The sequence below is a fragment of the Palaemon carinicauda genome, chromosome 12 (assembly GCF_036898095.1).
Source record: "Palaemon carinicauda isolate YSFRI2023 chromosome 12, ASM3689809v2, whole genome shotgun sequence".
Lineage (NCBI taxonomy): Eukaryota > Metazoa > Arthropoda > Malacostraca > Decapoda > Palaemonidae > Palaemon > Palaemon carinicauda.
This window is the reverse complement of record NC_090736.1, coordinates 23775777-23788276: the sequence shown is the minus strand read 5'-3', so window position 1 is coordinate 23788276 and position 12500 is coordinate 23775777. Positions and strand designations below refer to the sequence as shown.

Sequence of the window (12500 nt, the reverse complement as noted above, 5' to 3'; positions counted from 1 at the left end):
AAATGAGGTGTGGTTAAGTGGAGGCAGGCACTAATATTGGGTTGACTGGGTGCGAGAACTAAGGTAGGGTTAGGGGGGAACTTATTGAGTTGAATGGGGTCAGGAGCTCAGATGGTGTTAATTATGGGCGGGAAATAAGGTGTTGTTAAGTGGAGGCAGGCACTAATAATGGGTTAAGTTTGTGCGGGAACTAAGGTGGGGTTAAGGGAGAACTTATGGAGTTGAGTGGGGGCAGGAACTGAGATGGTGTTAATTCGGGGCGGGAAATAAGGTGTGATTAAGTGGAGGCAGGCACTAATATTGGGTTGAGTTGGTGCGGGAACTAAGGTTGGGTTGAGGGGAAACTTATGGAGTTGAGTGGGGGCAGTACCTGAGATGGTGTTAATTAGGGACGGGAAATAAGGTGTGGTTAAGTGGAGGCAGGCACTAATATTGGGTTCAGTGGGTGCGGAAACTAGGGTGGGATTAAGGGGGAACTTAGGGAGTTGAGTGGGGGCAGGAACTGAGACGGTGTTGATTAGGGGAGGGAAATAAGGTGTGGTTAAGTGGAGGCAAGCACCAATATTTGGTTGAATGAGTGCGGGAACTAAGGTGGGGTTAAGGGGGAATTTAGGGAGTTTAGTGGGGGCAGGAACTGAGATGGAGTTAATTAGGGTCGGGAAATAAGATGTGGTTAAGTGGAGACAGGTACTAATATTGGGTTGAGTGGGAGCGGGGAAATAAGGTGAGTTTAACTGGGAACTTAGGGAATTGAGTGGGGGCAGGAACTGAGATGGTGTTGATTAGGGACGGGAAATATGGTGTGGTTAAGTGGAGGCACGTACTAATATTGGGTTGAGTGGGAGCGGGAACTAAGGTGGGGTTAAGGGGGAACTTAGGGAGTTGAGTGGGGGCAGGAACTGAGATGGTGTTTATCATGGGTGGGAAATAAGGTGTGGTTAAGTGGAGACAGGCACTAATATTGGGTTGAGTGGGAGCGGAAAGTAAGGTGGGGTTAGGGGGGATCTTAGGGAGTTGAGTGGGGGTAGCAAATGAAAAGGTGTTAATTAGGGGCCGGAAATGAGGTGTGGTTAAGTGGAGGCCGGCACTAATATTGGGTTGAGTGGGTGCGGGAATTAAGGTAGAGTTAAGGGGGAAATTATGGAGTTGAATGGGGACAGGAACTGAGATGGTGTTAATTAGATGCAGGAAATGAGGTGTGGTTAAGTGGAGGCAGGCACTAATATTGGGTTGAGTGGGTGCGGGAACTAAGGTAGGGTTAAGGGGGAACTTATTGAGTTGAATGGGGGCAGGAGCTCAGATGGTGTCAATTATGGGCGGGAAATAATTTGTTGTTAAGTGGAGGCAGGCACTAATAATGGGTTGAGTTTGTGATGGAACTAAGGTGGGGTTAAGGGGGAACTTAGTGAGTTGAGTGGGGGCAAAAACTGAGATGGTGTTAATTACGGGCGGGAAATAAGGTGTGGTAAAGTGGAGACAGGCACTAATATTGGGTTGAGTGGGAGCCGGAACTTAGGTGGGGTTAAGGGGGAACTTAGGGAGTTGAGTGGGAGCAGGAACTGAGATAGTGTTAATTAGGGGGGGGAAATAAGGGGTGGTTAAGTGGACGCACGCACTAATATTGGGTTGAGTGGCTGCGGGAACTAATGTGGTGTTGAGAGGGAACTTATGGAGTTGAGTGGGGGCAGGAACTGAGATGGTGTTAATTAGGGGCAGGAAATAAGGTGTGCTTAAGTGGACACATGCACTAATATTGGGTTGAGTGGCTGCGGGAACTAATGTGGTGTTGAGAGGGAACTTATGGAGTTGAGTGAGGGCAGAAACTGAGATGGTGTTAATTAGGGGAGGGAATTAAGGTGTGGTTAAGTGGAGATAGGCACTAATATTGGGTTGAGTGGGTGCGGGAACTAAGTTGGGGTTAAGCGGGAACTTATGGAGTTTAGTGGGGGCAGGAACTGAGATGGTGTTAATTAGGGGCGGGAAATAAGGTGAGGTTAAGTGGAGGCAGGCACTAATATTGAGTTGAGTGGGTGCAGGAACTAAGGTGATGTTAAAGGGGAACTTAGGGAGTTGAGTGGGGGTATTAACTGAGATGGTTTTAATTAAGGGCGGGAAATAAGGTGTGGTTATTTGGAGAGAGGCAGGGTTAATATTGGGTTGAGCTGTTGTAGGAACTAAGGTGGGGTTAAGGGGGAACTTATGGAGCTAAGTTGGGGCAAGAACTGAGATGGTGTTAATTAGGGGCGGGAAATAATTTGTGGGTAAGTGGAGGCAGGCACTAATGTTGGGTTGAGTGGGTGCGGGAACTAAGGTGGGGTTAAGGGGGAACTTATGGAGTTAAGTGAGAGCAGGAACTAAGATGGTGTTAAGTAGCTGGAAATAAGGTGTTGTTAAGTGGAGGCAGGCACTAATATTGGGTTGAGTGGGTGCGGGAACTGAGATAAAGTTAAGGGGGAACTTATGAAGTTGAGTGAGGGCAGTAAGTGAGATTGTGTTAATAAGGGTCGGGAAATAAGGTGCGTTTAAGTGGAGGCAGGCACTAATATTGGCTTGAGTGGGAGCAGGAACTGAGGTGGGGTTAAGGGGGAACGTAGGGAGTTAAGTGGGGGCAGGAACTGAGATGGTGTTTATTAGGGGCGGGAAATAAGGTGAGGTTAAGTGGAGGCAGGTGCTAATATTGGGTTGAGTGGGTGTGGGAACTAAGGTTTGGTTAAGAGAGAACTTATGGAGTTGATTGGAGGCAGAAACTGAGATGATATTAATTAGGGTCGGGAAATAAGGTATGGTTAAGTGGAGACAGGCACTAATATTGGGTTGAGTGGGAACAGAAACTAAGGTTGGGTTAATGGGGAACTTAGGGAGTTGAGTGGGGGCAGGAACTGAGATGATGTTAATTAGGGGTGGGAAATAAGGTGTGGTTAAGTGGAGATGGGCACTAACATTGGGTTGAGTGGGAGCGGGAACTAAGGTGTGGTTAAGGGGGAACTTAGGGAGTTGAGTGGGGGCAGAAACTGTGATAGTGTTAATTAGGGGCGGGAAATATGGTGTGGTTAAGTGGAGGCAGGCACTAATATTGGGTTGAGTGGCAGCGGAAACTAAGGTGGGGTTAAGGGGGAACTTATGGAGGTGAGTGGGGGCAGGAACTGAGATGGTGTTAATTAGGAGCGGGAAATAAGATGTGGTTGAATGGAGACAGGCACTAATATTGGGTTGAGTGGGAGCGGGAACTAAGGTGGGGTTAAGGGGGAACTTATGGATTTGAGTGGGGGCAGGAACTGAGATGGTGTTGATTAGGGACGGGAAATATGGTGGGGTTAAGTGGAGGCAAGTACTAATATTGGGTTGAGTGGGAGGGGGAACTAAGGTGTGGTTAAGTGGGAACTTAGGGAGTTGAGTGGGGGCAAGAAATCAGATGGTGTCAATTAAGGGCGTTAAATAAGGTGTGGTTAAGTGGAGGCAGGCACTAATATTGGGTTGAGTGGGAGTGGGAACTAAGGTGTGGTTAAGGGAGAACTTAGGTAGTTGAGTGGAGGCAGAAACTGAGATGGTGTTAATTAGGGGCGTTGAATAAGGTGTGGTTAAGTGGAGGCAGGCACTAATATTGGGTTGAGTAGGAGTGGGAAATAAGGTGGGGTTAACGGGGAACTTACGAGTTTGAGTGGGGGCAGGAACTGAAGTGATGTTAATAGGGGCAGGAAATAAGGTGTGGTAAAGTGGAGACAGGCACTAATATTGGTTTGAGTGGGTGCAGGAACTAAGGTGGTGTTAAGGGGGAACTTATGGAGTTGAGTGGGGGCAGGAACTAAGATGGTGGTAATTAGGGGCAGGAAATAAGGTGTGGTTAAGTGGAGACAGGCACTAATATTGGGTTAAGTGGGTGTGAGTACTAAGGTGGGGTTAAGGGGGAACTTATGGAGTTGAGAGGGGGCAGGAACTGGGAGGGTGTTAATTAGAGCATTAAATAACGTATCGTTGAGTGGGGGGCAGGAACTGAGATTGTGTTAATTAGGGGCGGGAAATAAGGTGAGGTTAAGTGGAGGCAGGCACTAATATTGGGTTGAGTGGGAGCGGGAACAAGGTGGGGTTAAAAGGGAACTTATTGAGTTGAGTGGGGGCAGGAACTGAGATGGTGTTAATTAAGGCGTTAAATAATGTGTGGATAAGTGGAGGCACGCACAAATATTAGGTTGAGTTGGAGCGGGAACTAAGGTGGGGTTAAAAGGGATCTTATGGAGGTGAGTGGGGGCAGGAACTGAGAGGGTGTTAATTAGAACATTAAATAATGTATGATTGAGTGAGGGCAGGAGCTGAGATGGTGTTAATTCGGGGCGGGAAATAAGGTGTGATTAAGTGGAGGCAGGCACTAATATTGGGTTGAGTAGGTGCGGGAACTAAGGTGGGGTTGAGGGGGAACTTAGGAAGTTGAGTGGGGCCAGGAACTGAGATGGTGTTAATTAGGGGTGGGAAATAAGGTGTGGTTAAGTGGAGGCAGGCACTAATATTGGGTTGAGTGGGTGTGGGAACTAAGGTGGTGTTAAGGGGTGAACTTATGGAGTTGAGTGGGGGCAGGAACTGAGATGGTGTTAATTAGGGACGGGATATAAGGTGTGGTTAAGTGGAGGCCGGCACTAATATTGGGTTAAGTGGGTGCGGAAACTAGTGTGGGGTTGAGGGGGAACTTTGGGAGTTGAGTGGGGGCAGGAACTGAGATGGTGTTAATTAGGGGAGGGAAATAAGGTGTGGTTAATTGGAGGCAGGCACTAATATTGGGTTGAATGGGTGCAGGAAATAAGGTGGGGCTAAGGGGAAACTGAGGGAGTTGAGTGGGGGCAGGAACTGAGATGGTGTTAATTAGGGGCGGGAAATAATTTGTGGGTAAGTGGAGACAGGTACTAATATTGGGTTGAGTGGGACCTGGAAATAAGGTGGGTTTAACAGGGAACTTAGGGAATTGAGTGGGGGCAGGAACTGAGATGGTGTTGATTAGGGACGGGAAATATGGTGTGGTTAAGTGAAGGCACGTACTAATATTGGGTTGAGTGGGAGCGGGAACTAAGGTGGGGTTAAGGGGGAACTTAGGGAGTTGATTGGAGGCAGGAACTGATATGGTGTTTATTAGGGTTGGGAAATAAGGTGTGGTTAAGTGGAGACAGGCATTAATAATGGGTTGAGTGGGAGCGGAAAATAAGGTGGGGTTGAGGGGGATCTTAGGGAGTTGAGTGGGGGCAGCAAATGAGATGGTGTTAATTAGGGGCCGGAAATGAGGTGTGGTTAAGTGGAGGCCGGCACTAATATTGGGTTGATTGGGTGCGGGCACTAAGGTAGGGTTAAGGGGGAAATTTTGGAGTTGAATGGGGACAGGAACTGAGATGGTTTTAATTAGGGGCAGGAAATGAGGTGTGGTTAAGTGGAGGCAGGCACTAATAATGGGTTGAGTTTGTGCGGGAACTAAGGTGGGGTTGAGGGAGAACTTATGGAATTGATTGGGGGCAGGAACTGAGATGGTGTTAATTCGGGGTGGGAAATAAGGTGTGATTAAGTGGAGGCAGGCACTAATATTGGGTTGAGTGGGTGTGGGAACTAAGGTTGGGTTGAGGGGGAACTTATGGAGTTGAGTTGGGGCAGGAACTGAGATGGTGTTAATTAGGGACCGGAAATAAGGTTTGGTTAAGTGGAGGCAGGCACTAATATTGGGTTGAGTGGGTGCGGAAACTAGGGTGGGATTAAGGGGGAACTTAGGGAGTTGAGTGGGGGCAGGAACTGAGACAGTTTTAATTAGGGGAGGGAAATAAGGTGTGGATAAGTGGAGGAAAGCACTAATATTGGGTTGAATGAGTGCGGGAACTAAGGTGGGGTTAAGGGGGAATTTAGGGAGTTTAGTGGGGGCAGGAACTGAGATGGAGTTAATTAGGGTCGGGAAATAAGATGTGGTTAAGTGGAGACAGGTACTAATATTGGGTTGAGTGGGAGCGGGGAAATAAGGTGAGTTTAACAGGGAACTTAGGGAATTGAGTGGGGGCAGGAACTGAGATGGTGTTGATTAAGGACGTGAAATATGATGTGGTTAAGTGGAGGCACGTACTAATATTGGGTTGAGTGGGAGCGGGAACTAAGGTGGGGTTAAGGGGGAACTTAGGGAGTTGAGTGGTGGTAGCAAATGAGAGGGTGTTAATTAGGGGCCGGAAATGAGGTGTGGTTAAGTGGAGGCCGGCACTAATATTGGGTTGAGTGGGTGCGGGAATTAAGGTAGGGTTAAGGGGAAAATTATGGAGTTGAATGGGGACAGGAACTGAGATGGTGTTGATTAGGGACGGGAAATGAGGTGTGTTTAAGTGGAGGCAGGAACTAATATTGGGTTGAGTGGGTGCGAGAACTAAGCTAGGGTTAAGGGGGAACTTGTTGAGTTGAATGGGGGCAGGAGCTCAGATGGTGTCAATTATGGGCGGGAAATTATTTGTTGTTAAGTGGAGGCAAGCACTAATAATGGGTTGAGTTTGTGATGGAACTAAGGTGGGGTTAAGGGGGAACTTAGTGAGTTGAGTGGGGGCTAAAACTGAGATGTTGTTAATTACGGGCGGGAAATAAGGTGTGGTTAAGTGGAGACAGGCACTAATATTGGGTTGAGTGGGAGCGGGAACTTAGGTGGGGTTAAGGGGGAATTTAGGTAGTTGAGTGGGAGCAGGAACTGAGATGGTGTTAATTAGGGGCGGGAAATAAGGTGTGGTTAAGGGGACGCACGCACTAATATTGGGTTGAGTGGCTGCGGGAAATAATGTGGTGTTGAGAAGGAACTTATGGAGTTGAGTGGGGGCAGGAACTGAGATGGTGTTAATTAGGGGCAGGAAATAAGGTGTGGTTAAGTGGACACATGCACTAATATTGGGATGAGTGGCTGCGGGAACTAATGTGGTGTTGAGAGGGAACTTATTGAGTTGAGTGAGGGCAAGAACTGAGATGGTGTTAATTAGGGGAGGGAATTAAGGTGTGGTTAAGTGGAGATAGGCACTAATATTGGGTTGATTGGGTGCGGGAACTAAGTTGGGGTTAAGCAGGAACTTATGGAGTTTAGTGGGGGCAGGAACTGAGAGTGTTAATTAGGGGCGGGAAATAAGGTGAGGTTAAGTGGAGGCAGGCACTAATATTGAGTTGAGTGGGTGCAGGAACTAAGGTGATGTTAAAGGGGAACTTAGGGAGTTGAGTGGGGGCATTAACTGAGATGGTGTTAATTAAGGGCGGGAAATAAGGTGTGGTTAAGTGGAGAGAGGCAGGGTTAATATTGGGTTGAGCGGTTGTGGGAACTAAGGTGGGGTTAAGGGGGAACTTATGGAGCTAAGTTGGGGCAGGAACTGTGATCGTGTTAATTAGGGGTGGGAAATAATTTGTGGGTAAGTGAAGGCAGGCACTAATGTTGGGTTGAGTGGGTGCGGGAACTTAGGTGGGGTTAAGGGGGAACTTATGGAGTTGGGTGGGAGCAGGAACTAAGATGGTGTTAAGTAGCTGGAAATAAGTTGTTGTTAAGTGGAGGCAGGCACTAATATTGGGTTGAGTGGGTGCGGGAACTGAGATAAAGTTAAGGGGGAACTTATGAAGTTGAGTGAGGGCAGTAAGTGAGATGGTGTTAATTAGGGGCGGGAAATAAGTTGCGTTTAAGAGGAGGCAGGCACTAATATTGGCTTGATTGGGAGCAGGAACTGAGGTGGGGTTAAGGGAGAACGTAGGGAGTTAAGTGGGGGCAGGAACTGAGATGGTGTTTATTAGGGGTGGGAAATAAGGTGAGGTTAAGTGGAGGCAGGTGCTAATATTGGGTTGAGTGGGTGCGGGAACTAAGGTGGGGTTAAGAGAGAACTTATGGAGTTGAGTGGAGGCAGAAACTGAGATGATGTTAATTAGGGTCGGGAAAGAAGGTATGGTTAAGTGGAGACAGGCACTAATATTGGGTTGAGTGGGAACAGAAACTAAGGTTGGGTTAATGGGGAACTTAGGGAGTTGAGTGGGGGCAGTAACTGAGAAGATGTTAATTACGGGCGGGAAATAAGGTGTGGTTAAGTGGAGTCCGGCACTAACATTGGGTTGAGTGGGAGCAGGAACTAAGGTGTGGTTAAGGGGGAACTTAGGGAGTTGAGTGGGGGCAGAAACTGTGATAGTGTTAATTAGGGGCGGGAAATATGGTGTGGTTAAGTGGAGGCAGGCCCTAATATTGGGTTTAGTGGCAGCGGGAACTAAGGTGGGGTTAAGGGGGAACTTATGGAGGTGAGTGGGGGCAGGAACTGAGATGGTGTTAATTAGGGGCGGGAAATAAGATGTGGTTAAATGGAGACAGGCACTAATATTGGGTTAAGTGGGAGCGGGAACTAAGGTGGGGTTAAGGGGGAACTTATGGATTTGAGTGGGGCAAGGAACTGAGATGGTGTTAATTAGGGGTGTTAAATAAGGTGTGGTTAAGTTGAGACAGGCACTAATATTGGGATGACTGGGAGCAGGAACTAAGGTAGGGTTAAGGGGGAACGTAGGGAGTTGAGTGGGGGCAGGAACTAAGATGGTGTTAATTAGGGGCGGTAAATAAGGTGTGGTTAAGAGGAGGCAGGCGCTAATATTGGGTTGAGTGGTTGCGGGAACTAAGGTGTGGTTAAGGGGAACTTATGGAGTTGAATGGGGGCAGGAACTGAGTTGGTGTTAATTAGGGGAGGGAAATAAGGTGTGGTTAAGTGGAGGCGGGCAATAATATTAGGCTGAGTGGGCGCGGGAATGAAGGTGGGGTTAAGTGGGAACTTATGGGGTTGAGTGGGGACAGGAACTGAGATGGTGTTAATTAGAGGCGGGAAATAAGGTGTGGTTAAGTGGAGGCAGGCACTAATATTGGGTTGAGTGGGTGTGGGAACTAAGGTGGGGTTAAGGGGGAACTTATGGACTGGAGTGGGGGCAGGAACTGAGATGGTGTTAATTAGGGAAGTGAAATAAGGTGTTGTTAATTGGAGAAAGGTACTAATATTGGGTTGAGTGGGAGTGGGAACTAAGGTGGGGTTAAGGGGGAACTTAGGGAGTTGAGTGGGGGCAGGAACTGAGATGGTGTTAATTAGGGGTAGGAAATAAGGTGTGGTTAAGTGGACACATGCAATAATATTGGGTTGAGTGGCTGCGGGAACTAATGTGGTGTTGAGAGGGAACTTATGGAGTTGAGTGAGGGCAGGAACTGAGATGGTGTTAATTAGGGGTGGGAAATAAGGTGTGGTTAAGTGGAGAGAGGCTCTAATATTGGGTTGAGTGGGAGCAGGAGCTAAGGTGGGGTTAAGGGGGAACGTAGGGAGTTGAGTCAGGGCAGGAAATAAGGTGTGGTTAAGTGGAGGCAGTCCCTAATATTGGGTTGAGTGGGTGTGGGAACTGAGGTGGAGTTAAGGGGGAACTTATGGAGTTGAGTGGGGACAGGAACTGAGGGAAATAAGTTGTTGTTAAGTGGAGTCATGGGTTGGGGTAGGACACTAAGGTGGATTGAGGGGAGAACTAGGATGGGGATGAGTAGGGGTGGGAACTAAGGTGTTGGTAGGTGGGGCGGTAACTAAGATGGGGTGTACTGGAGGCGGGAACTAAGATAGTGTTAAGTGGGGATGGAAACTAAGGTGGGGTTGAGGGGGGAACTAAGATAGAGTTGAGTTGGGGGAGCTAAGGTGGGGTTGAGTGGGAGAAATTAAGGTGGGATTGAGTTGGGGAAACTAAGGGGGGGGTGTTTGAGTGGGGGAAACTAAAGGGGGTTGAGTGGGGAAAACTAAGGTGGGGTTGATTGGGGGAAATTAAGGTGGGGTTGAGTGGGGGAAACTAAGGGAAGTTGAGTTGGGGAAACTAAGGTGGGGTTGAGTGGGGGAAATTAAGGCGGGATTTAGTGGGGGAAACTAACGCAGAATTGACTGGGGGAAACTAAGGGGGGTTGAGAGGGGAAACTAAGGTGGGGTTGAGTGGGGGAAATTAAGGCGGGATTGAGTGGGAGAAACTAAATGGGGTTGAGTGAGGGAAACTATGGGGGGTTGAGTTGGGGAAACTAAGGTGGGATTGAGTGGGGGAAACTAAGGGGTGTTGAGTCGGGGAAATTAAGGGGTGGTGAGTGGGGGAAACTAAGGGGGTTTGAGTAGGGGAAAACCTAGGGGGGTTGAATGGGGGAAATTAAGGAGGGGTTGAGTGGGGGAAATTAAGGCAGGATTGAGTGGGGGAAACTAAGGGAGGTTGAGTGGGGTAAACTAAAGGGGGTTGAGTGGGGCAAACTAAGGTGGTGTTGAGTGGGGTGAAATTAAGACGGGATTAAGTGGGGGACACTAAGGGGCGTTGAGTGGGGGAAACTAAGGGTGGTTTAGTGGGGGAAACTAAGGTGGGGTTGAGTGGGGGAAATTGAGGCAGAATTTGGTGGGGAAAACTAAGTCGGAATTGAGTGGGGAAAACTAAGGGGGGTTGGGTGGGGGAAACTAAGGCGGGTTGAGTTGGGGAAACTAAGGTGGGATTGAGAGATTGAAATTAAGGCGAGATTGAGTTGGGTAAAACTAAGGCGAGTTGAGTGGGGGAAACTAAGGTTGGTTGAGTGGGGGAAACTAAGGTGGGATATTGTATGGGAAATTAAGGTAGGATTGAGTGGGAGAAACTAAGGCGGGTTGAGTTGGGGAAACTAAGGTGGGATTGAGTGGGGGAAATTAAGACGAGATTGAGTGGGGTAAAACTAAGGCTGGTTGAGTGGGGGAAACTAAGGTTGGTTGAGTGGGGGAAACTAAGGTGGGGTTGAGTGGGGGAACTTAAGGCAGAATTGGGTGGGGGAAACTAAGGCGGAATTGAGTGTGCAAAAATAAGGGGGGTTGAGTGGGGGAAACTAAGGTGGGTTGAGTGGGGGAAACTAATGTGGGGGTATAGTATGGGAAATTAAGGCGGGTTTGAGTGGGGGAAACTAAGGTGGGTTGAGTTGGGGAAACTAAGGTGGGATTGAGTGGGGGAAATTAAGGCGAGATTGAGTGGGGTAAAACTAAGGCGGGTTGAGTGGGGGAACCTACGGTGGGGTTGAGTGGGGGAAATTAAGGCGGGATTGAGTGGGAGAAACTAAAGGGGGTTGAGTGAGGGGAACCAAGGGGGGTTGAGTTGGGGAAACTAAGATGGGGTTGAGTGGGGGAAATAAAGGCAGGATTGAGTTTGGGAAACTAAGGCGGGTTGAGTGGGGGAAACTAAGGTGGGGTTGAGTAGAGGAAATTAAGGTGGGGTTGAGTAGGGGAATCTAAGGTGAGGTTGAGTGGACGAACTAAGGTTGGTTGAGTAAGGGGTCTACGGTGGAGTTGAGTAAGTAGAATTAAGGTGTGGTTGAGGGGGGGGGGAACTAAGGTGGGGTTGAGTGAGGGAAACTAAGGTGGGGTTAAGTAGGGGGGAAAACATGTATCATGAAGGGTTTAACTAAATTTCGATTTTCAGCAAGAAAAACTTGCTTGATTCTATCGTAAATTAATCATTACGGAGATATATCCTAAAGAATATTGTTATCCCTACTTCAGTTGGGATTTTGATTTTTGCAAAGTATTGTGGGTAAAAAGGTCTGATTATAATTTTTTCTTTCCATTTTTTTTCGAGCGGAATTTCTAGCAAAGGAAAATGCTGAAACTTGATTGTCTCTTTTGATTCAAGACTTCAATTAACTTCATCATCATCATGATCTCCTCCAACGCCTATTAACGCAACAGGCCTCGGTTAGATTTTGCCAGTCGTCTCTTTCTTGAGCTTTTAATACAATACTTATCAATTCATCATCTCTGACTTCATGCTTCTTAGTCCACAGCCATGCAGGAATGGGTCTTCCAGTACAAGCTATGGCCACCAAACTAGTCTCAACACAAGGACAGTTTTGGATACAGTCGAAGAATGGAACGTTTGAATTTAGTTGATCTAAAAACTTCACGACTAAGTGGACAGTTAATAGCGACATTCAAATTCATAAAGGAATAACAAAAGCAGACTGCAGCAACCTCTGCTATCTTAGCATAAATCATTTCAGAGGTAACGGATATAAGCAAGAATTGAAAAGATACAACACCTCTCAATGTGGTAATTTCTTTACATATAAAATGGCAAATACATGGAACAGACTTCCAGCGGATGCTGTAAACAGTATCACGGTAAACGAGTCTAAGAATAAGTTGAACAAGATTATAAAAACTCTAAACGTTTATACTAATTTGCTGTGCACAAGAACAAATAAAATCTGCCAGGATGGATTAAAAAGTCTTTGAGACATCAAAATTACTTGTAACTCTCTCTCTCTCTCTCTCTCTCTCTCTCTCTCTCTCTCTCTCTCTCTGTTTTTCCCCTTCTAAATACTTCGTTACCTGAGGTTGACCAGTAACTAAGAAATATAATTTTCATATCTAAACTTTGCGCGAAGAACCAGAATTACTTTTCCTTCTTTAACGATTACTAAATCTTTCCAAACTATCACCTTTTAAGGGTTGCCTCCACGATCAGAGGGTGAATTTTCCGAATTGTTTTTT

General features: G+C 47.3%; 1 protein-coding gene across 1 annotated transcript in view; it reads right to left on the bottom strand.

Moving 5' to 3' along the window:
• The window catches only part of LOC137650735 (mucin-2-like), a 42942-nt gene that overhangs the window by 1936 nt on the left and 28506 nt on the right, over positions 1-12500 (bottom strand). The window contains exons 2-13 of the mRNA XM_068383895.1: positions 11699-11913; positions 8617-9350; positions 7923-8323; positions 6743-6949; positions 4658-5892; positions 4415-4572; positions 3651-3858; positions 2799-3381; positions 1617-1823; positions 825-1247; positions 371-634; positions 1-58 (exon numbers count right to left, since the gene is read on the bottom strand). The exon at positions 1-58 is cut by the window's left edge and continues 817 nt beyond it. Of these exons, the coding sequence (XP_068239996.1) occupies positions 1-58; positions 371-634; positions 825-1247; positions 1617-1823; positions 2799-3381; positions 3651-3858; positions 4415-4572; positions 4658-5892; positions 6743-6949; positions 7923-8323; positions 8617-9350; positions 11699-11913 (4693 nt within the window). The remainder of the gene's footprint in view (positions 59-370; positions 635-824; positions 1248-1616; positions 1824-2798; positions 3382-3650; positions 3859-4414; positions 4573-4657; positions 5893-6742; positions 6950-7922; positions 8324-8616; positions 9351-11698; positions 11914-12500) is intronic.